The sequence below is a fragment of the Amblyomma mixtum genome, chromosome 1 (assembly GCF_055824585.1).
Source record: "Amblyomma mixtum isolate Tamu chromosome 1, ASM5582458v1, whole genome shotgun sequence".
NCBI lineage: Eukaryota > Metazoa > Arthropoda > Arachnida > Ixodida > Ixodidae > Amblyomma > Amblyomma mixtum.
The window spans coordinates 223,066,039-223,088,833 of NC_143012.1; the positions used below are offsets into that span (position 1 = coordinate 223,066,039).

Sequence of the window (22,795 nt, forward strand, 5' to 3'; positions counted from 1 at the left end):
TGCTCCAATTCAGCCCGAGGACATCATCATCATCATCTCCTCCATTGGCCAGCAATTAACTGCCTGTGTCATGCCCCTCCCCCGTAGTGGGTATGCGCCATCTTTATTTGAGGCCAAACAACCGTTGGTCTGCGTCCTATCTTCCACCGCGGATAGCTGACGGATTTGGAACCAGTCATACATGACTCAAATAGCCACCACCATGGCAGCAATATTATATTTGTGGTCAACCTACAAAGATAAAGAGGCCCACAGAGTTATGCATAATATTTTCCAAAGTCGACAGCCCGAAAAATAAGTTTGTATCTCGAGACTTCAAAATAATTCAAGAAGCAACTTTGATTCTCCAGGACTGGAAGCGCAAATGGAGAGAGGGTTCCAGCTATCGGAAAGACACGGCTGAACGGCTTCGAGATCAACTGCTATCAAACACTGATAGCAGCCAAAAAGCCGACGCCGACCCTGTCGTACGCGAGCGTAATACGCATGTCATTACAAGGCAGTTTGATAATGATGACAATTGCTTTGACAACTCTTTCTTCTTAGAACTCGAGAGCCCGGTACCACAGAGTTTATAAGAATGTCGTGGGCGCGTTTCCAGTTTTAAAAAGCGCTGATGAGAAAGCGTCGGCCCTGTCTTGTCTTCAAGGTTGGTGTCAATTGCGGTGCAATCGTACGAGACTAGAACCCATATCCTTCGGCCGAGTGTCTAAGCTGGGAAGCCGCATTTTTTCTACGTAGTGTGTTGACCTAGGCTTACCATGCAGAAGTTGGACTTGCATTACTCTGATTCGTTACGGAGTGCTTCAACCATGCAGTAATAGCGACAGGTCCCAATGATTCCAAGCGGAGTGACCACGTGAAAATAGAAAGTATGACGTTCCAGAAAAGTTCCCTTGAGTTTCAGTGGTTTACGTTCATCCGTTTGGAGAAGTGCAATCTCAATACGGTTTAACGTAAACCACTGAAACACAAGGGAACTTTTCTGTCCTTGTTCAGCACAATTTCTGCTCAGATATTGGGGAACTCTTCTATATAGTGTATATTATGGCTTTGTTTTGCATTTGCCACGCATAGGGAAACTGTTCACATGACGGGATGGCTGTCTTAGATAACTTAGAGCGTCCTCATGAAATACATTCGTTGGAATATATGCTACATTTTCATGGTTCTGCATTAAACAGAAGTCAAATACAGAATTAGGAGCGGTGTCCTCAAGGCTATTTGTATGGGAGGACTCGTCGTGAGAATCTGTGAATTTGAGAAATTTCCTGAGATAGACAATACCAGAGGCGCAGTTGAGAAAGGGTCAGACACTGCGAAGGAAAAGTACGCGGACAAGCAATACGAAGCGTATATTTGCTGCCCCATGCCAGTTAAACGACCGTTCCTAAGAAGAACTATTTGCAAAAATTGATCCCTGAGTTTTTCTCCTTGAAAGCGCAGCACTGATTGCAATAGTTGTGCAGATGCAATTTTTCCATCACCCAGAGACATTTGGATCATGCTATCTGAATCGGCATATTCTCGGACGGCTCACATGCGCCACAAAGACAAGACGTAACACCATGATAACTCCCTCTTTTTTTGGCAGGAAATAATCTTTGAACTTATTTGCTGCAACGTACAAGAATTGTGTGTATCCTTGAGAAAGTCACTGACCTAAGCATCAAATACAGAGTAGGCTTTTTGATCGCTTTCACGTTAATGTCCTGCAGAATTGCAGAATTTTTAACCCCTCTGTGGGCCGGCGGATGTGGACGGCTGCCGACGAAGTGTTCGAAGGTTCGCATTGCTCAATTTGTATACCAAGTCGTGAACAGATGTGGCGTTGCCGTCATCTGCTCCAAAATATCTCCATCAATCTACCACCAGTAGCCATGATCATGCCTACAGTAGTTCGGTTTTGTTTGGTTTATGGAGTTTAACGTCCCAAAGCAACTCAGGCTCTGAGGGACGCCATAGTGAAGGGCTCCGGAAATGTCGGACCACCCGGGGTTCTTTAACGTGCACTCACATCGCACAGTAGTTCATAGCATTTCTGGCGCAAAATGCTGTACAGACCGCGGCGGCTGGAAATTATGCATGTCTAACAAATTCACAGCGCATCTCACATAAATGAAACAACTTCCCATTAAAGCGCGTGTTTAAGCGAAATGCGTCCCGAGAAAGCATTTGTTGATCTGAGCACATCCTTGGAGCCGGGATGTGTGTTGGAGAATTTGGCGCTTATAAGACGGTATGCAACACAGCGGTTTATTGACTTTCCACTTTTCGCTGCATTACCCGGTCAGACTACACGAGTCTAAAAGTTATTAAGAGCCGCCGCGGTGGCTCAGTGGTTATGGTGCTCGGCTGCTGACCCGAAAGACGCGTGTTCGATCCCAGCCGCGGCGGCTAGAAATTCTAGAGGCCCGTGTACTGTGCGATGTCAGCGCACTAAAGAACCCCAGGTGGTCGAAATTTCCGGAACCCTTCACTACGGCGTCTCTCATAGCCTCAGTCGCTTTGGGACGTTAAACCCAATAAACAAACAAACAAACAAACAAAAGTTATTAAGAGTCTCAAACAGATGCAGTTAAAGCTGCAATTTAATAACTCGTTTGTCGACGCAATCACGTATCTGGGGCAGATGGAACGAATCTTTTTACAGCAGATGTTCGTTAGTCGCACTTCAGTGGTACGATGCCTTTTGTTTTGCGCCCACACACACAGCGCTCTTTCCTCAAGGCATACTAAAGGCATTCTTCGAGTGCTGTATAGCCCTCGCGTGGACTAAACTAGATGTCCATGAGAAAAACTGCTTACATACCTGGCGTGCGTGAGAACGCGCTTCAATACGTTCACACTCGGCTGTCACAGACACCGTCGCTTTACCACATTGCAATGCAAGCCCGCGCCTTGGACTAGGGGTGCCACCCAAGTTGCTCGAGCAACCTTCCTCAATTCCAATAAAAGTTTTCTATCTCTCTCTCTCTCTCTCTCTCTCTCTCTCTCTCTCTCTCCCAAAGGTCGAAAACATGCTTACTTCCGCATAGCTTTGGTCGTTCATATGCACTGACATCGCGGAATATCCGGTGCAGCTGATGCTCCGAAAACCAACAATGCTTTCTGAAATACACACAGCTGCCAGCTGCAGTACGCAGGCGCTCTATGCTGCAGGCAAACATTCGTGATACTCCGGTGCAGCCGTTGGCGACGCTGTCACTACGATGCGCTGCTCCTTCTTTAGGCTTTGCGCGGTACCAAAAGCAAAATAGTACAAAAACTTTGGCAGCGGTGGGATTCGAACCCACGCCCCCGAAGAGACTGGTGCCTTAAACCAGCGCCTTAGACCGCTCGGCCACGCTACCGTCGAGCATTTCCCGTTTGCGGCGCGCATTACGAACGTTGGCTGCCTGTCTGAACTCGATACGTGACCTATTTTTTTTCTCTGCTCTGTGCCACGCTCAAGCGGCCGCTGTTTTTCCGCTCTTAAGAGCGGAGGCACCTTGAGGAAGGAGAATGTATATTTGATTGACACGTTCCACAGAGTAACTATAGGGGAAAGAGAACTTTCAAAGAGGAGGCGGCAGGCGCAAACACATTCATCTGGAACACAAAGAACCTACGTGCTTTTATTGGATAAATAATCAAATAAAAAATGAGTGCGCAATGCATTATGGTGGTCATTGAAATTAGTGAAAGTGAAAAGAAACTAGGACGCGCGAAATAAATAACTTATGAGATGCCGTATACGTGCGAACCACTGCCGATTTGGACAATAAATGGTCATTTTTCAGCTTATTCCTGACTCTTCACAAGCGGAGCGAATGAAAGCTAGCAGTTCTTCCAGTGAAACAAACGCTGTGTTCACGTCAACTGAAAAGTTACTTCTCCCATAGTCTAGACTTACGCCTAGCGGTACTGAACCTTTGTGTATTTGCAATCTTGCCTGTCAGCCAGCAGATGCCTCAAGTTTCAGTGAACGCTATTAGGCATATATCCGTATACCCACAATCATTTCATAGCTCTGATATTTATGTGAATGCTTGGAAGCGGGGCAGCATGGCAGAACATCAAGGTTATGTGTATTTTTATAGACATTGATCGTGTTCATACCACTAATAGAGAGTTTTAGTATAGCGTTAGCGCGATAGCGGACCTAAGGGAAATTACGTTAGCGTGCCGCAAGCAACTTATCCCCACAGACAGTTTTAGTATAGCGTTCTGAAAACGTTAAACGCCACCTGCTTAACATGGATGCGAACGGTCCTTCTAAAATGGTCGACACTGCCGCTACCTTGCCAAAATATAATATTTCCGAGTTTTTTTAAACGATTTATTACTGTAGTGCTTATTTTCGTCGGCAAAATGACCCCGAAATTTAAATAAAATTTGAAGTTTAATATAAACTCTCTTTGCATAATTTAAGTCCATAAAACATCACGAAAAACCTCCAAATCTATTTTTGTCTCGTTCCAGACGTTTTTGCTAGGTGTCTGCTGCGTTTCGGGCCGTTGCAGACGGTAGCAGTGCAGCTGGAGGTGCTATTAGGCTTGCGCGCTCCAGAATCGAGAGCGTATCTTAAAAACTGGGCTGAATTGCAGCATAAACTTTATCGTCGAAGCAAGGTAAGTCATAGCGAAAAGCAAAAACACCAGTAGTTGCCGGTAAACATGCCGACCGGAATCGCAAGAGCTGCTGAATCGGCTGAAGCGGGCGGCTGTCGCTTGATAGGACGCCGCCATGTTTCCACGCTAAGGGCGCAAATGCCGCAACGCTAAATTCTGAAATTGCGTGCGTACGCTAACGCTATTTCCCCGTTAGCATTCTGCGCATGCGCACTCTGGACCCGCTATTCCGCTATGCACGCAATAGAGAGTTTTAGTATAGCGTTAGCGTGATAGCGGACCTAAGGGAAATTACGTTAGCGTGCCGCAAGCAACTTATCCCCACAGACAGTTTTAGTATAGCGTTTTGAAAACGTTAAACGCCATCTGCTTGACATGGATGCGAATGGTCCTTCTAAAATGGTAAACTTGCCAAATAAACTTGCCAAATTATAATATTTCCGAGTTTTTTATACGAATTATTAGTGCAGTGTTCATTTTCGTCTGCAAAATGACCCCAAAATTACAATAAAATGAAATAAAAACGTAAAACAGTGGCGCCATCTAGTAAAGGCAATGTTAACTACAAGCCGTTGGAGCAAGAATATTTGCCATCACATGACGTCTAATGTTCAAAAAACCTATGTAAATTTAATATAAACTCTTTTTACATAATTTAAGTCCATAAAACAACGCGAAAAACCTCCAAATCTATTTTTGTCTCGTTCCAGACGTTTTTGCTAGGTTTCTGGTGCGTTTTGGGCAGTTGCAGACGGTAGCATTGCAGCTTGAGTTTCCATTAGGCTTGCGCGCTCCAGAATCGAGAGCGTATCTCGAAAACTGGGCTGAATTGCAGCTTAAACTTTATCATCGAAGCAAGGTAAGTCATAGCGAAAACCAACAACACCAGTAGTTGCCGGTAAACATGCCGACCGGAATCGCAAGAGCTGCTGAATCGGCTGAAGCGGGCAGCTCTCGCTTGAAAGGACGCCGCCATGTTTCCACGCTAAGGGCGCAAAAGCCGCAACGCTAAATTCTGAAAATTGCGTGCGTACGCTAACGCTATTTCCCCGTTAGCGTTCTGCGCATGCGCACTCTGGACCCGCTATTCTGCTATGCACGCAATTACGCAAAGCCCGCAATACTAAAACTCTCTAATTACGCAAAGCCCGCTATACTAAAACTCTCTATTACCTTTAAAGCGGCAGTTACCCCAAGTCCGAACTTGCCGGACATCCCGGCTGGATTTGTCGGATCTCATCGCAAAGTCGCGGGCTTCTGCATAACACTTTGGCAGCGAATTTTTAATGATAAACTAGAGGAGAAAAAATTACCGACGATTACATTACTTCCTAATGCGAAATTTGAGCGCAGCAAATAAGCTGTTTCACCTTTTCGATAGATTGAGGCAAAGAAATCGAGCAACACATGTATGCGCTATCACAGAATTTTTTTTTATTTTTCACACGTATTCCTTTAACAAAGACTCCACTAACAGTTCTTGACAGTCATGAAGGAAGCTTTGTGGTCGGAGAAATAGACTGATATATGTTCGACTTGGTACACCAATGCTTGATTCTCAAAGACGAGATCTATACAAGTGCCTCGCGAGGTTGTCACAGCCGTGGGACGCGTTACGAGCGAGAGGAACGGGATGTTCTCCCGCATAAGTGTTAGGAAATTGCTGTTTGTCTTTATGTCAACATTAAAGTCCCCCACTACTAACATCGGTGTGGATCGATGGACGGTTAATGCGAGTTGCAGGAAGTGCACGACATCTTTCGTGAGTACGGTATGGGCGAAGTAGGCAGCTACTACCAGCAAGCCGTTGGGCAACTTTACGGCGCACAGTTCGCCAACTTCATGTGACGTGCCAAACATTTCGACTGGTATTGCAGAGAGACCTGTGCGCAAGTAGATAGCGACTTCCGCCGCTCTGTTGTGGTCTCTGCGAGCACCACAGCAGTATAGGAAATGTATGATTTCGAGAGGCTCTTCGGGATCCATCCAGGTTTCAGCAAAGCAAAGTACAGAGGAATGGCGCAGAATGTGATCGTGGTGTACGTCCTTGGCATGTGCGGCAAGGGAGCGTACGTTAAGAATGTGGTTGTGAATGATGAATCAAGTGCTGCCAGCGAATGACGCGTCCATTGGCTGTCTGCGTGTGTTACTGATGTGTGGTTAACATGTTAAGCTTGGCCTGTAAGAGTGGAACGCGACAGCGTCTTGCAACGCTGCCAGGGAGTCGACAGAACGCCATCGCCAATTCGGCTGTACGCCTTGCTGGACGGTAAAATTATTTTTTGAGGAAAGGAAATGTATCTCTCTCGCATATCTGGGTGGACACCTGCACCTCGCCGTAAGGGAAAGGGGGAATATGGGAGTGAACGAAGACGCCGTATTAGCTAGACGCGCCTTTGTTCATTCCAGACCATTCAGCTGGCATTACGGAGTGGCTAGCGTGGTCGTATCGCACTCCGGAGACCCTGGTTCGATTCCCCAACTCGACCAATTTCGTTCTCGGTTTTATTGATTTATGCGGTCTAACTAGAAAGGTTAATTAGGCTATTTCATATTTATATTATTGTATTTCTATCCATCATGTTCTGTCATTAACCTGTCAATTGTTGGAACTGTCTAGGATGTTCGACACAATGTATATGAAACGAGCAACGTCTTACTGAGTGGGGAAGTTCGTGGTGGTGGAGGGAACGCGGCTTCGTACTTATCTGTTTTTTTCAGCAGCGTCTTTTTGCCGCGGACGCTGTTGTCGCTGCGGCGCGCGTCTTTTCTTTTCTTCTGACCTCTTCATTCTCCTCTATATTAATTAGGCTAATTGATTAATTAAGCAATTAACTAAACTCAGTCCAACTTAGTTGCAGCATCACTATACGATCCCTTTGATTGGTTGCATGGTTACTAGCCAAAGTACAATTGGCCCCATTTGAAATTCGCGCACTGTGACGTCACGAGCATTTCGACCAATTGAAAAGCGTGACATTGGGGGCGGAGCTGGTTACGAGGCCGACGCCGACGCGAAACCCAGGAACGGACGCCAAAGAGCTGCGCTCTAAAAAATACAAAGAACCGTGACAGATATCCCTCCGACAAGGCACGTCTTTGATAACACAAGACTAACACGTGAGCAAAAATTCATGTTCTTTCTGCAAGATAGCGACAGAAGGGATGCTTACACACCTCTGACTCAGCTTCAAGATCTCAGACGCTTCGATAACTTCTCTAGTCAGCTGATCTTTGTTAGTCAGCGCTGTGTGTCGTCCTTTCTTGTCCTCTGGCCTTGTGCCGTTGCGCTGTTTCACAAGAAATCATGTCAGACCAACGTGCCCATCAGCCCATCAGTTATTGTTGTACATTTAAAGATAAGCTCAGTTGCCAGTGTTGTGGACCTTCGGAACATAAACACTTGAGTGCAGTGGGGTCGTGCGGGGACCCTGGGGCGTGCCCCGAATTCCTCTGTAAATAAAGTTTTCTCTCTCTCTCTCTCTCTCTCTCAGTTATAAAAGCAATGTTTTTTATTTGTGCACGTGTCTAATCCAACGGGTGAGCAGCTGCCAGAAAACCTCTTGCGCTGTGCCGCTGCCTAACCCACACGGGAAGTCTCTTGGGGTCTGTGGGAACTATTTAATGCCTTCGGAATGGGTACAGATAAGTTTAGGCTATTTCAGTGAATTATATATTTCTGGATGAAAATATTTTAGAGCGCAGCTCTTTGGCGTCCGTTCCTGGGTTTCGCGTCGGCGTCGGCCTCGTAACCAGCTCCGCCCCCAATGTCACGCTTTTCAATTGGTCGAAATGCTCGTGACGTCACAGTGCGCGAATTTCAAATGGGGCCAATTGTACTTTGGCTAGTAACCATGCAACCAATCAAAGGGATCGTATAGTGATGCTGCAACTAAGTTGGACTGAGTTTAGTTAATTGCTTAATTAATCAATTAGCCTAATTAATATAGAGGAGAATGAAGAGGTCAGAAGAAAAGAAAAGACGCGCGCCGCAGCGACAACAGCGTCCGCGGAAAAAGACGCTGCTGAAAAAAACAGATAAGTACGAAGCCGCGTTTCCTCCACCACCACGCACTTCCCCACTCAGTAAGTTGTTGTTGTTGTTGTTGTGACTGAGAGAAGGATGAAAAGGAAATTGCACGGGCCTGCTACTGGCTCTAGCCAAGCCACCACCGCTGCCAACGTGCAGATAGAGGAGAGGTAAGAGATCAGAGGAAAGAGAAAAAGGCAAGAAAAGACGCGCGTCGCAGCAACAACTGCGTCCGCCGGAGCGGACGCTGCTGAAAAAATCAGATAAGCGGCCGAAGCCGCGCTCGCCGAAGCGAGGTCAGATACTCATAACCACTCAGTAAGGTTGGTTGGTTGCGACTGAGAGAAGAATGAAAAGGAAAGTGCACGGGCCTGCCAACTGGCTCAAGCCGAGCCACCACCGCTGCCACGTGCAGATAGAAGGCAGGTGAAAGATAAGAGGACAGAGTAAAAGACAGAGTAAAGACGCGCGTCGCAACAACCGCGTCCGCCGGCACGGACGCTGGCTGAAAAATACAGATACACGGCCGCAGCCCGAAGGCTGCGAACCGAATGCAACAGATCCACTCAGTAAGACGTTGCTCGTTTCATATACATTGTGTCGAACATCCTAGACAGTTCCAACAATTGACAGGTTAATGACAGAACACGATGGATAGAAATACAATAATATAAATATGAAATAGCCTAATTAACCTTTCTAGTTAGACCGCATAAATCAATAAAACCGAGAACGAAATTGGTCGAGTTGGGGAATCGAACCAGGGTCTCCGGAATGCAATACGACCACGCTAGCCACTCCGTAATGCCAGCTGAATGGTTTGGAATGAACAAAGGCGCGTCTAGCTAATACGGCGTCTTCGTTCACTCCCATCTTCACCCCTTTCTCTTACGGCGAGGTGCAGGTGTCCACCCAGATATGCGAGAGAGATACATTTCCTTTCCTCAAAAAATAATTTTACCGTCCAGCAAGGCGTACAGCCGAATTGGCGATGGCGTTCTGTGGACTCCCTGGCAGCGTTGCAAGACGCTGTCGCGTTCCACTCTTACAGGCCAAGCTTAACATGTTAACCACACATCAGTAACACACGCAGACAGCCAATGGACGCGTCATTCGCTGGCAGCACTTGATTCATCATTCACAACCACATTCTTAACGTACGCTCCCTTGCCGCACATGCCAAGGACGTACACCACGATCACATTCTGCGCCATTCCTCCGTACTTTGCTTTGCTGAAACCTGGATGGATCCCGAAGAGCCTCTCGAAATCATACATTTCCTATACTGCTGTGGTGCTCGCAGAGACCACAACAGAGCGGCGGAAGTCGCTATCTACTTGCGCACAGGTCTCTCTGCAATACCAGTCGAAATGTTTGGCACGTCACATGAAGTTGGCGAACTGTGCGCCGTAAAGTTGCCCAACGGCTTGCTGGTAGTAGCTGCCTACTTCGCCCCTACCGCACTCACGAAAGACGTCGTGCATTTCCTGCAACTCGCATTAACCGTCCATCGATCCACACCGATGTTAGTAGTGGGGGACTTTAATGTTGACATAAAGACAAACAGCAATTTCCTAACACTTATGCGGGTGGTGGTGGTGGTGAAAACATTTATTTCGAATGAACTGGAGGTATGTTTGGATCAGCCCGTAAGGGACCGATCCTTACAAACACTAGGTGGAGGTCCCTAGTATGGGACCCCAGTGGCGGTTGCCGCCGCCCGGGCGCGCCCGACTAAGGCTTGTTGGGACTGTAAGTCGTGGCAGCCGAGCAGGGTCGCCTCCCAGTCCTCCCGGGTTGGGTTGGGGAAGACACTGTAGTGCAGTGTCTTCTGACACCTATCACATGGTGTGGGCCTGCCCCTCCAACCCCGCTATTCACTTATGCGGGAGAACATCCCGTTCCTCTCGCTCGTAACGCGTCCCACGGCTGTGACAACCTCGCGAGGCACTTGTATAGATCTCGTCTTTGAGAATCAAGCATTGGTGTACCAAGTCGAACATATATCAGTCTATTTCTCCGACCACAAAGCTTCCTTCATGACTGTCAAGAACTGTTAGTGGAGTCTTTGTTAAAGGAATACGTGTGAAAAATAAAAAAAAATTCTGTGATAGCGCATACATGTGTTGCTCGATTTCTTTGCCTCAATCTATCGAAAAGGTGAAACAGCTTATTTGCTGCGCTCAAATTTCGCATTAGGAAGTAATGTAATCGTCGGTAATTTTTTTATCTGTTTCTCTATTTTTTTCTGTATTTTCAGTGTCGCTGGTGCCTTTATAAGCATGGCTTACTGAATAAACATTCTGTTAGTCAGCGCTGTGTATCGTCCTTTCTTTTCCTCTGGCCTTGTGCCGTTGCGCTGTTTCACAAGAAAGAAATTATCTTTAAATGCAAAGCCCTCGAGGTCACAGGGAGTAGGTAAGAAAGAATCCCGAAAGAATACGTTGGTCAGACATGCTGACACTTCAGTGAAATAAAAAATTGTAAATGACTGCAATGCTCGCGTTTGCGTGTGTGTGAGTGCGTGTGTGTGAGTGCGTGTGTGTGAGTGCGTGTGTGCGTGCGTGTTGTATGCACGTGCGTGTTGTATGCACGCGCGTATGTACCTGAAGACATTGAAAATGTCAGAACAATAAGAGAACGAAACCAGGAAGCCATTCAAAATAGCTCGAGGGACGACTACGTGAAGACCCGGAGTTTCGCGCCAGTGAGGAGGAGTGGAGGCGTCAAATACGAAAGGATCCAGCTAACACTGAGCCAACTGTAGCACTAACAGCCAGGTGGCAATGAGCGAGGATTAAAATATGCAACGTCTTTGATGGTTTCCTGGCAATTTATAGTCGTTTCAAGTCCTCCAAAACAGGAGAAGCCTGATGCTTCAACTTCGAGAAGAAAACAGTAGTAATCCGATGAATTAAACACAACATTTGTAGAAAATATTAGTACCGCAGTTATAAACCATTGTCAACCGGGGTATTAATTCAAGTTTATACGCGGCAGCCTGTCTTACGGTAGCCCACGTGTTGCGTGACAGACGACATAGAGGCATTTTTCCCCAATATCCCAATAAATTTAATTCCGCGATCTGTTAGCCTTATGGCGGTCCCCTGCTGCGTTGAAAATGTTTCAGGACAGTCCAGCGATGAAATTAATGCACGTTTGTCCTTTTTAACAGCTCGAAATAAACCAACAAAAAATAGGAGGGGGCACTTAAGCTCCGCCTGAAGAGTATGATGGAATCGATAATTCCCGACTTTGGATTCATAGATCCCTGGGAACCTTCATACCCCTCCCTGGCGCAGTGGTGCAGCTGTTAAGCGATGCGCCACTGCCCTGCGATGGCAGGTGCTGCCACCGGTGTGGGTTTTGCGACCTAGGTTGCTCTTCCCGAGCAACCTTTCGCGACTTGCCATTAATTTAATTGTAACTTGCACAGTGCACCGTTTGCTCACAATACGGTGGGTAGGTTGTGATGATTGCACAAGGTCACGTGACCTATAGGTGACTACCTAGGTTCCGGGAGGGGGCGCGGCATGTAAGAGCATTAAACGACAGGTCAAAAACGCGAAAGTTAAAAATTGGATGAATTCAATGAAAAAGAAACATAGTGTAGAACTATATCGATTCTGGAAAGGCAGATCAGGAAATAATTTTTCTATGATAACTCAAGTGGCAGTGCCCTACTTTTTGAAGCTAGGTCAGGGTGTCTTAGAACGCGCAGCTGCAAAAAAAATTACCGACGATTACGTTACTTCCTAATGCGAAATTTGAGCGCAGCAAATAAGCTGTTTCACCTTTTCGATAGTGTCGTGACCGTACTTCTAGCCACGTGGGCCAGACCAGTAGCAACCATGAATAATCAACGAGGCCGACAACCCCGCGACGACCATGGGAAGTGGGATGCTTGGAATGCCCCTCCGAGCCTCAGCGGATTAGTGTAGCAAGAATGCCAGGGGCCATTGTCAGCAGTAACCCCAGCGAAATTCCTTGATCGGAGGTATTGTCCGGGCGACCACAGAGGAGGCTACGGGCCGGCGCCGGTCACGCTGGCGGATAATTGAAGAATTCTGTGGCCCCGACTCGCGTTCTGGGAAATCGGCGGGGAAGCAAGTTTATTCACCTGCTGGAGGACTTCGGGAGATTCCTTTCCCGCAGGGCTGGATGAGGCGGCAACTCCCCCTCTCATCGACCCCGCTGCGAGAGAGAGTGGAAAAGCTCGCACCTGCCCAGCCGTGGGCGGTAACAAGAACGTCCCCTTCGGTCCATCGGATTGGACAGTGTTCGTCGACCATTATTCCCCAGCCAGGGATCTGGGGAAACCGGACGATATTTAACTCGGCCGTGAGTGTGGCCAAGAGAAGCCTTCTAGCTCCAGTCGACTACGGTTGACGAAGACGTTCCCCTTCCACTGAGAGCCATTCTCAGTCCTGCTTTGTAAATAATGTAAATAAGTGTATAAAGTTTTCGTTACCTTCCTCTAAACCCAGTCTCCCATACTCCTCGTCCAATAACCGGTCACCGGCCATGCTACCCGGGTCGCAACAATAGTGAGTCAACCCCAGCTGCGGAGTTGGTTTCAGGGCAACGCCACCGATGCCGACACAAACAATATGATACCCTCGCTTCCGCAGCGCTAAGAACCAGGTCTAGCCGTGGGAAGGTGGTCACGTATTCGTCGACGTGCCGGGGCCTACGTGAAATAACCGGCGCGTCGGCAACTGAAGAGCACCCTATCCGCCACACAAGAACGGGGGGGGGGGGGGACCCTTTCCTCCTCTTTCTGCATGGCGGCGACGGTGTTCTATGCAGTCACGTTATCTTGTCTCTCTAGCGGCGTCAGCGGCATCCAGCGGTATCAGTCGGTCGTTATCAGTCGGTCGCTGCTAGCGCTGGGGGGATGAAAGGGGGGCGGAGCTGGTTACGAGGCCGACGCCGACGACGACGCGAAACCCAGGAACGGACGCCAAAGAGCTGCGCTCTAAAAGAAATTTGACGAAGATGATGACACATGTGCAGTGTGTGGTAGATCTGTGGAAACAATTGAACACCTCATGATCAAATGTGATGGTATCCATCCGGATGTCGATGCAGGAGCAGTCACTCTTCCTGAGGCCCTAGGGTTTAAAGATTACAATGGTCATGTAAATAAATCTGCAGTGGAAGTTAGCAAAAAGCGATTGGAGGATTGGTGGCTGAAAAGCAGAGATGTTGCATAAGGTTAGAATTGTAGGAAACTGTAGGTAAAGATGATGGCGATTCTTAATGAGAATTGCCAACACAGTAAACAAAAAAATAATAAAGAAAGAAAAGCTGAGCATGGTGGCAATTGCCACCACCCCGTTTCAAAGGGGGCGCTCCTATCCATCCATCCATCCATCCTACTAGGTTCCTCTACGGGTATTTTTAGCTCACAACGCCCACGACGACGACGCCGGATTTTCTGCTGAACATGAGACCTAACTTAAGAGCGGAAAAACAGCGGGCGCTTGAGCGTGTTGCAGAGCAGAGAAAAAAATAGGTCACGTATAGAGTTCAGGCGGGCAGCCAACGTTCGTAATGCGCGCCGCAAACGGGAAGTGCTCGTCGGTAGCGTGGCCGAGCGGTCTAAGGCGCTGGTTTAAGGCACCAGTCTCTTCGGGGGCGTGGGTTCGAATCCCACCGCTGCCAAAGTTTTAGTGTTTTATTATTTTGTGATGTCGAGGGAAGGAGGGGAACCGAGGCCAGTTGGTACCGTGCAACGCCTAAAGAGGGCGCCAACGTCAGCACCGGCGTTAAAATGAATGTTTGCCTGCAGTCTGCAGCTGGCAGCTGTATTTTTATGGCACCCGATGTTAGCAAGCACCGTTGGTTTTCGAAGCATCAGCTGCACCGGATATTCCGCTATGTCAGTGCATATGAACGACCAAAGCTATGCGGAAGTAAGCATGTTTTCGACTTTTGGGAACACAGCGCGAGCTTGCGTTGCAATGTGGTAAAGCGACGGTGTCTGTGACAGGTGAGTGTGAACGTATAGAAGCATGTTCTCACACACGCCAGGTATGTAAGCAATTCTCCTTATGAAGACCTACCTGAGTCCACGCGAGTGCTAGCACTGGAAGAATGCCTTGAGTATTGTCTGAAAGTGTGCCGTGTGTGCGGCTGCAAAACAAAAGGCTTCATACTACTGAAATGCGACTAGCGAACATCTGCTGGAACAAGACGTGTTCTATCTGCCGCAGATACACGATTGTGCTTAAAAATGAGTTAGTAAAATGCTGTTTTAACTGCATATATTTGCGACTCCTAAAACTTTTAGACTAGTGTAGTCTGACCGGGCAATCCTACGACCAGTGGGAAGTCCATAAATCGTCATGTTGCATATTGTATTACAAGCTCCTAGTTCTCTAACACATGTCCCTATTGCAATGATGTGCTCAGATCAACAAACGCTTTCACAGGTGGCACTTGGTTTAAACACGCACTAATGTGAAGTGGTTTCATTTGTGCGAGATACGCTGCGCATTTGTTAGACATGCATTTCCAGCCATCGTGGTCTCTACAGCTTTTTGCGCCAAAAATGTTGTGAACTACTGAAGGCATGATCATCGGTACTGATTGTAGAATGGCGGAAATATTTTAGCAGACGAAGGCAACTCCGCATGTGTTAACGATTGCTACCTGCTAATAGAGCACTACAAACTTTCGAATACTTCGCTGGCAGCCGTTCTTATCCGTCGGCCCATACAGGGGTTAAAAATTCTGCCATTAGCAGTCGTACAGCGATCATAAGCATGAAAGTACTAAACATGTCAGCGAATACTCGTTTTATGCGCCGCACTCTCCATATAAAGCGATATATCGCTGGTATTAAAACCAACGTTGCATTTAGAGGATCTGGCAGAGAGAAACAGATTCAGAAACGATAGTCGAATATTCAAGTTAGAGACCGCCGACGCTTAATATATGCGACTTGCAATGCCCACACTGCTTTCTACGCCGGATGGGTCACTCCAGGTACCTTTGCTGGGGACCGCATTGCGGCGCCAACGTCTTTCTGCACGCTCCAAATTCTTCGCTACAACTTATGTTGGCAATTGAGAGAAAGCTACAGTTTGAAAAAGTGGAGGGCAAGTAAGGTCATTATACTCCTCTAGAACGTTTTTGGCAACGAAGCGAAACTTTTTGTTCTACGTAGTGAAATAAAATGGCTGGTTATTTCGCATTGCCAAGCACGAAATATTGTGTCTGAACGTCTGAACTTCACGCTAGCACCGCTCCCATTATAATCCTTAATAAAGGAGCGTGTAGGTGCTTCAAACAAGGCAGCTCCTCCCCCCCCCCCCCCCCCCCCCCCGCTCACTGTACGCTTCAAGAGAGGAAGCCGTAATATGTCGGCAGGTACAGACGGGGACATTCCCGTCGCGTGAAAACCGATATGGCCGTCACCCCAAAGACACCCCTCCAACAAGCACTTTTTGCACAGGTACCCCGACACTCTACCACAACGTCTGGGAATGCGCCCGCACTCCGCAGATGCCATCTCTTGCTCATCCGTCGTACGCGGGGCATTACGGTCAAAGTTGGCCTTTGTAACAAGAGGCCAATCACCCTCTGAAAACATTATTACTTTCTATTTATTAGTGGTTCGTCTCTCTCTCCACCAATCCGCCACTGTCTACTGCCCGCAAGTGGCTCTTAATTAAAAGCAATGATAGTAGGTGCATTAAACCAATTATGACAGTAAACCTTCCCTACTTATAACACGTGTACAGACGCCAGTAACGACGAATTGATCATACCAGAAAGATCATATGCGATAGCAAATTCCAAATTGGCCCGCAAGGTTAGTTTACTTGCCCTGTGATGTCGATGGTGACAAACAGCACTGAATTTCGCAAAACCACATTTTCCGTAGCTCAGAGGTAGAGCACCGGACGCGTAATTCGGAGGTCGTGGGTTCGGATCCCACCGGCGGCATGCGGTTGTTTTTTCTTCTGCATTTCTAATCAATTAGCTTTAAGCGATGACATATTCAGTAATATTCTTACTTGATCAACACCACAAAAAAATAAATTAATTAAAAAATCCCATGTGCTCCTTGGTTTCTGTGGCTGTTGGTTTCTCTCATATTTATAACGAGCCCCTCATTCCCCTTCCCTTGTTTGCTTAATTGCTTAGCGAGGGCCTCGGTTCTGGTAGCCTTGACGCCATAGGAAGCATAAGAGGGTTCTCACACAGCTTCAACGCTCGCCGTTCGATGGCGTTCTACGTCACACCAGCGGTAACTCAGGACGTTCCACGTCCGCCGCTTACGAACGTGGGTGGCGCTGATGAACACTCTCAAGGTTAGGTTATTTGTAAACATAAATACCCCCGAAAGCAGAAGGTTTGACAGCCGTCGCCGTAGCTCAGAGGTAGAGCACCGGACGCGTAATTCGGAGGTCGTGGGTTCGGATCCCACCGGTGGCATGTGGTTGTTTTTTCTTCTGCTTTTCTAATCAATTAGCTTTAAGCGATAACAAATTCAGTAATATTCTTGCTTGATCAACACCACAAAAAATAAATTAATTAAAAAATCCCATGTGCTCCTTGGTTTCTGTGGCTGTTGGTTTCTGATTTTTTTTATGGTTAGCTATAAATTTTCTTTAAAATTGCTTGCACGCTGCGTGGTTGCATTTCCCTTGAGGAGCAATAGTAATGTATTCCGTGGAAAATTATGAGCAATTGTACATTTCGTTGTAAAATGCGCCGAACTAATTCCACCAACGAACTACCTTTGGGGTGCAGGTTTCACCTTACTCAGCACTTTCGAGGGAGAGTACGTTAATACAGTTGGCACTGAAGTCGGAAACTTTACTATATATGTTGCATAACGTTTCATATCAGCTCGCCACAAGATCACAAGTAGCAGCGTAACAAGGGACCAGGGTACAATGGGTGAGATAAAAGCTATACAGATTCGTGTGTAACTTCACACGCATGAGTACTAAGACGATAAAGTGACTAGTCGGTGTTTAAAATAAGTGAAAAGTTTTTTCCGTTACGATTTAAGCACAACGAAGGGTTGAGGACGTTTGCAAACTGCAAACACAATATACACGGCTAAATCAGGCACATCCCTCGAATCAATAAGTGTCCGTGGTGTTAACCTTCAAGCCTAGCCCTCTTGATGACAAAGCACTCGCACGGGACATGCGGCGGCTTTCCTTCCTATAACTCATTTGCGTATCGAGTGTGTGCTTCATGAAATCGACTCCGCCAATGTTTTTGGTAGTGGGAGCTGCGCTGCTCACTATCATGACTTCGTGCTTCGGCGGGAGTCTGAGCTGTGCAAGCAGCATCGCGAAAAGCGCCGTCCCAGCGAGAGCGAAAAGCAGGTCTCTATGTCCCAAGTTTTGCATCGCGAACAAGAAAGTAACGCAGGCGCCTCCCAAACGGCCGAAGCCGAAGAGCCAGCATATCGTCACGCAGCGGACAGCAGCACCACCCAGACTCATGACAGTCGTGAATATGATCACGTCGTTAGCGTATACGAGCGGCTTGGCTACAAGGAACAACACAGAGGTTAGGAGGTCATATTTAAATGCTAAAGTCAGACTTATCAAGCCGGTGGTGCCGCCAAGAGCGCCTAAGACGAAGAATAGCAAGGGCAGCGCGGTTATCATCCTCAGCGCAATGGTAAGCAGCGCGAAGCCGACAAACATTCCGCAAATGGACGACCACTGGGACCAAGAGTTTGTTAGGGATGATACCTCGGCCTCGAACAGCACTACTGAGAACAGTGTGAACGTAATAGCAAAACTGGAGCTGTACACCACCAGCACGTAGTCCCGCAGATCACGCGCCCCGGAGACGTGCCCTCCAATAACCTTGAAGCGTGCCTCACTGAGCGCATTCTCCTCTTTGAGCATTCCCAGCACGCTAGCCGTGGTGGTCTGCGGGAAGTTGTTCTTCTTAGCCGCACAGAGCATAATCATTTCGGCGCTGGTGATGTCCTTGTTGGCAACGTACCAACGCGCCGACTCGTATGCTGCGGTGAACGCGTACTGCGCGAGGACTGTCGGCAGGAGCATGAAGACCTGCAGAACAATCCAGTTGACCTGTCGCAGCTGTCGCAGAAGCCACGCAACGGCGAACCACCCTTCGGCTACGAGCATGCCCGCGGACATGGCGACATGGCGACGCGGACATGACTCCGGTGCCTATGAGTCGATGCCTCAAACAGCAGCGTGGCGGAGAGCACCGTGACCGTCGCGACGCAGCCAGAGTTGAGGAATCTCGAGAGGACGAACGTGCGGAACGTCAGAGCGAAACAACCGCCCAGTGTTGCCAGCAGCAGGATCACCACCGACCAGAGGAGCACGGGCAGTCGCCCGAAGCGGTCCGCAAGGAGTCCGACGCCGCTCATGAAAAGCAGCGAGCCCGCAATGTAGACGACCTGCGTCAGAGCAAGAAGCGGTTGCCTGTTGCACACCAGGTCCCAGCCGCTCACGATGGTGCTCCTCTCCCGCTCCGGGTCGTAGTCCCACTCGTCGCAGCCCACAACACTTGTGTCGTTAGGGTCGCCCGGGTGTTTGTAGACGGTGCACTGGCTGAAACCTCCATTGGAGTCAATAGGGATCGCCGCATTCCTCCAGGAGGCAGCAGACATCATCGCTTCGCCCTGTGGTTGCTTGCACCAGTGGTCGACGTCGCCGGAGATGAGACGGAAGACGAGTGCGTGGCAGTGCATCGCACACACGGACACCATCGTGAGGATGAAGAGCCAGTGCTGGAATCTACCTTGGCCGAACATGTCGCCGCAGTCGAAGCACTCGCTCGTCACCAGGTCGACCTGGGCCAGCTTCTGGGGTAGGATCGGCAGCATCCTTGCTGTAACAGTTTAACCTCGGTCACTGTTCTTCTTCTCCCCATGAAGAAGAAGAAGAGGAACAATGACCGAGGTTCCTCTTCTTCTTCTTCTTCTTCACCTCTTTATAATGACACATACCCACGTGGGGGGATTGGCCAAGGTGTAGTGGTATACATAAGAAAATTTTCATAGGATTAAACGTGAATTTTGAAAAATGTATTCCTGAAAAACTACAGAAGAATATTTGAATTGAAATAACAAAGAAGATTTTGGCTTGAACACTACTGTTCGAGATTCTTCTTCTTCTCCCTCAGTAAAAATTGCTCGAGATTCCTGGGCTAGGCTGTCTTCTTTCTTCTTGCTTCAAGACAACCGCATGCTCGCATGGTTGCCTCTGCCTCTATGGCACTATTGTGCTACTAACTTATATTAAAACAAAAATCAGATTTCAGTGCTAACACATGAGTACCAAACCATTCATGTTGCCTACACAGTTCTATAACCCGAAGGGTAAGAACACATAAGGTTTTTGCTAGAGAGCCGCCTAAAGGTTCGGTTAAAAACCAATGTTTTTCATGCTGTAGCTTCCTCTGCTTTTTTCTTTTAAGCTCGGAACCTGATATTGTTTTTCTGCGGACGCCTCTTTGTCACGGTGTATCAAATGTCAGCTTCAAATATGCTGCGGCAGAATCACGCTGTTGGTAATGCCTCGACAACAATATTAAGCCTGATTCAGGGCTCGTCGATATAGTTCTGTTGTCACACGTTGAGATCTCGAATGAAAAGGAATAACTCGAATTAAAGACAGGCTGTGCGGCCGAAGCATGACTTAACTCTCATTCTAAGATACAATATAATTTAAATACCCTGAACAGAAAATTGCGGTGATTAGTTGTGAATCGAACTCACGGCCCTTGGGTTGCGAGTCAGACATGCTACCTCTAGGAAATTGAGGTACAGTTTTGGTCAAAAGTCTTAAGGTCAAAGGCTTTTCGCTTCAGCCCCATAATAGAGCCATTGCGGCACTATTAAAGACCGAAGGACCTTGAAATGAAAGCAGAAGGTTTCTTCTGGACGTAGAGAAGTTTCATGTATGACTTGTGTTTTGAATGATCCGCTACACAGAGCATTCTAGGGGCATTCATTTTGTTGCAGGTGAGCGCTGTGGTCTTAGAGCCGTTTCACATGCATGCGATTCTCGCCTGCGACGCTGCGAATTCTGTCGGCAGACGGCCTGCGACCAAGTTCCGTCCGGTTGGAATTCAGTCGCAGCGTCGGTGTGTTCGCTCTGCTACTGACCAATGGGCAGCGCCGAGACGGCACGGGACGTGATGTCACGTGGGAGCTGTTGCCGCGGCGTAAGCAAAACTGTTTATTGTAATCAAAACACCCGAAATATTGCCTTGCATCTAAAAACACGCTGGTCATAACATCATCAACACATTCCGTGCAACGTTTCTGTCGCGTTTAATCGTGGGTTGCCTATGCGAACATCGAGCAACCTTGCGTGTCCCTCCGACCGAACTCGCTGGGTGCTCGTTGCATGTGAAAGCACTGCGCGAAAATCGCAACTGCGGCGTCACTGACTAGGCCGACTATTTTCGTTCTAGTCGCAGCATGTGAAACGGCCCTTAGGACTTTTGACCAAGACTGTACGTTGGTTCGACGTGGCTAAAGCGAGACCTTGTGTTTTCTGGTGTTTCAGGTGGTCTGGTATCTACTGATGTATGTAAAGAGGGTGTGTAATTAGAAACACGCACGAATTTAGAAAGTTTTAAACAACCATTAACTCTATCCGACCATATCGTTAAGGTAGACCTTAAGTGTCTCTCTAATTTTATGGCTGACAACCACAGAAATTTTCCGGCCCTATTATTGCTGAAGGTGTCCTCCGATGCTGCTGTTCTTCATTACCACTTGTTGCAGCACATACATGCGTTCTCTCAGAAAGTTTAGGTCTCCTGCACACCCGAGGTAAGACAGAGGTAAGAAAATGCCATGTACCGACACTTATTTACAGAAACATGCACCAGAATAACATAAAAGTGGGAAATTGAGAGCAGAACCGGTTCTGCTCTCAATTTCCCACAGTAAATAAATCTCCCCACGAAAGTTCGCGCACGCATTTCATTTCTGGTATGTGCGATACAGTGACGAATAAACTGCGGAACATTTTATTTGAATGAGCTTGTCCCAGTGAGCACCAGGATGCGTAATCGAGCATATTTTTTAGCAGCTGTTAATTAACGTGTGAGAATCTAGGCCTTTGGATGCCATCTATTGAGGATTTTCAGTAAGTTATTTGCTGAAATATGATGCAATACATAGAGGCCATTATAATTGTCCTTACATGTTGCAACGTCGTTTTTGATAATGATTAATATCCACCTGGGTTTCTTTTTTCGTTCTAACTATTGTTGCGACGCGTTGAAGGTCGCTCACTAGTAGTGGATGGAGTGAAATTAAGCGTCAAGATACCTGCCATGACAGAGTTTTTTACAACAGAAGTAACAACTAGAGCACTGCATGGGCCTCAGTCTGTGGCCCAAGCCCGGCCCGGGCCCGAGACCTGAAGCCCGAGCCCGGCCCAGGCCCGCTAAATTATCGCTCTAGTGAGCTCGGCCCGGCCCGTGAATCCCGGAGTGAAGCCCAGCCCGGGCCCGGCCCGTTTCACAGTAACGCTAGCGGTATACTGCCACGGCCTTTTGATGCAAAGCGCAAAGCGCCTCAAAGCGCCTCGCTTTGCGCTTTGCATCAAAAGGCCGTGGCAGTATACCGCTAGCGTTACTGTGAAACGGGCCGGGCCTCGCTTTGCGCTTTGCATCAAGCAGCCGTGATACTGAACTGGTCGCCGTTCGGCAAAAACGAAAAGCTAAAAGGCTTGAGCATTTCACGGTGTGTGTTTTGAAGACTATAAGCGTCCTAAACAAATATGTTCTTCCAGAATGCATTTCTCATAGTGTATACTCGTAGGTATGTTTTGGGATGACGAACGATCAATGGCCATTTAAGACCGGTTGAATTTTACTCTTACTGGTGGAGCAGAAGATAACGCGCGAACCACGTGATAACTTACAGGGCAAAACACTTGTCATGACAACTAGGCTGAAGAAGCGAGGAGGGATAGATGTGGTTATGAGATGAGATGTTCAAACTCTCGCGAGCTTTTGTGGCTAGTTCATTTACGAGATGTTTCGGTCAGCTGATCAAAAAGAAAACCAAACGCGCTTTAGTTTGTGAATTTTCTCACATGAGAAAAATAAAGCTATAAAATAAAAGCTATGTTTTGGGGGCTTAAGGGCCCAAGGAAGGTCAGGCTGT

The 22,795-nt window shown here is 47.7% G+C and overlaps 1 protein-coding gene and 2 non-coding genes across 3 annotated transcripts; 1 reads left to right on the forward strand and 2 right to left on the reverse strand.

The window, feature by feature from the left end:
- Positions 1–3,271: 3,271 nt before the first annotated feature.
- On the reverse strand, positions 3,272–3,353 carry TRNAL-AAG (transfer RNA leucine (anticodon AAG)). Its single transcript has one exon. It is a non-coding gene; the product is annotated as a tRNA-Leu (tRNA).
- A 10,875-nt stretch (positions 3,354–14,228) lies between these two features.
- TRNAL-AAG (transfer RNA leucine (anticodon AAG)) lies at positions 14,229–14,310 on the forward strand. Its single transcript has one exon. It is a non-coding gene; the product is annotated as a tRNA-Leu (tRNA).
- Positions 14,311–18,769: 4,459 nt separating this feature from the next.
- Positions 18,770–19,489, reverse strand: LOC149371027 (organic anion transporter 3-like). Its single transcript, XM_089579115.1, has one exon. The coding sequence runs from the start codon at positions 19,487–19,489 to the stop codon at positions 18,770–18,772; it is 720 nt and encodes a 239-aa protein (XP_089435241.1).
- Between the last annotated feature and the right edge of the window lie 3,306 nt (positions 19,490–22,795).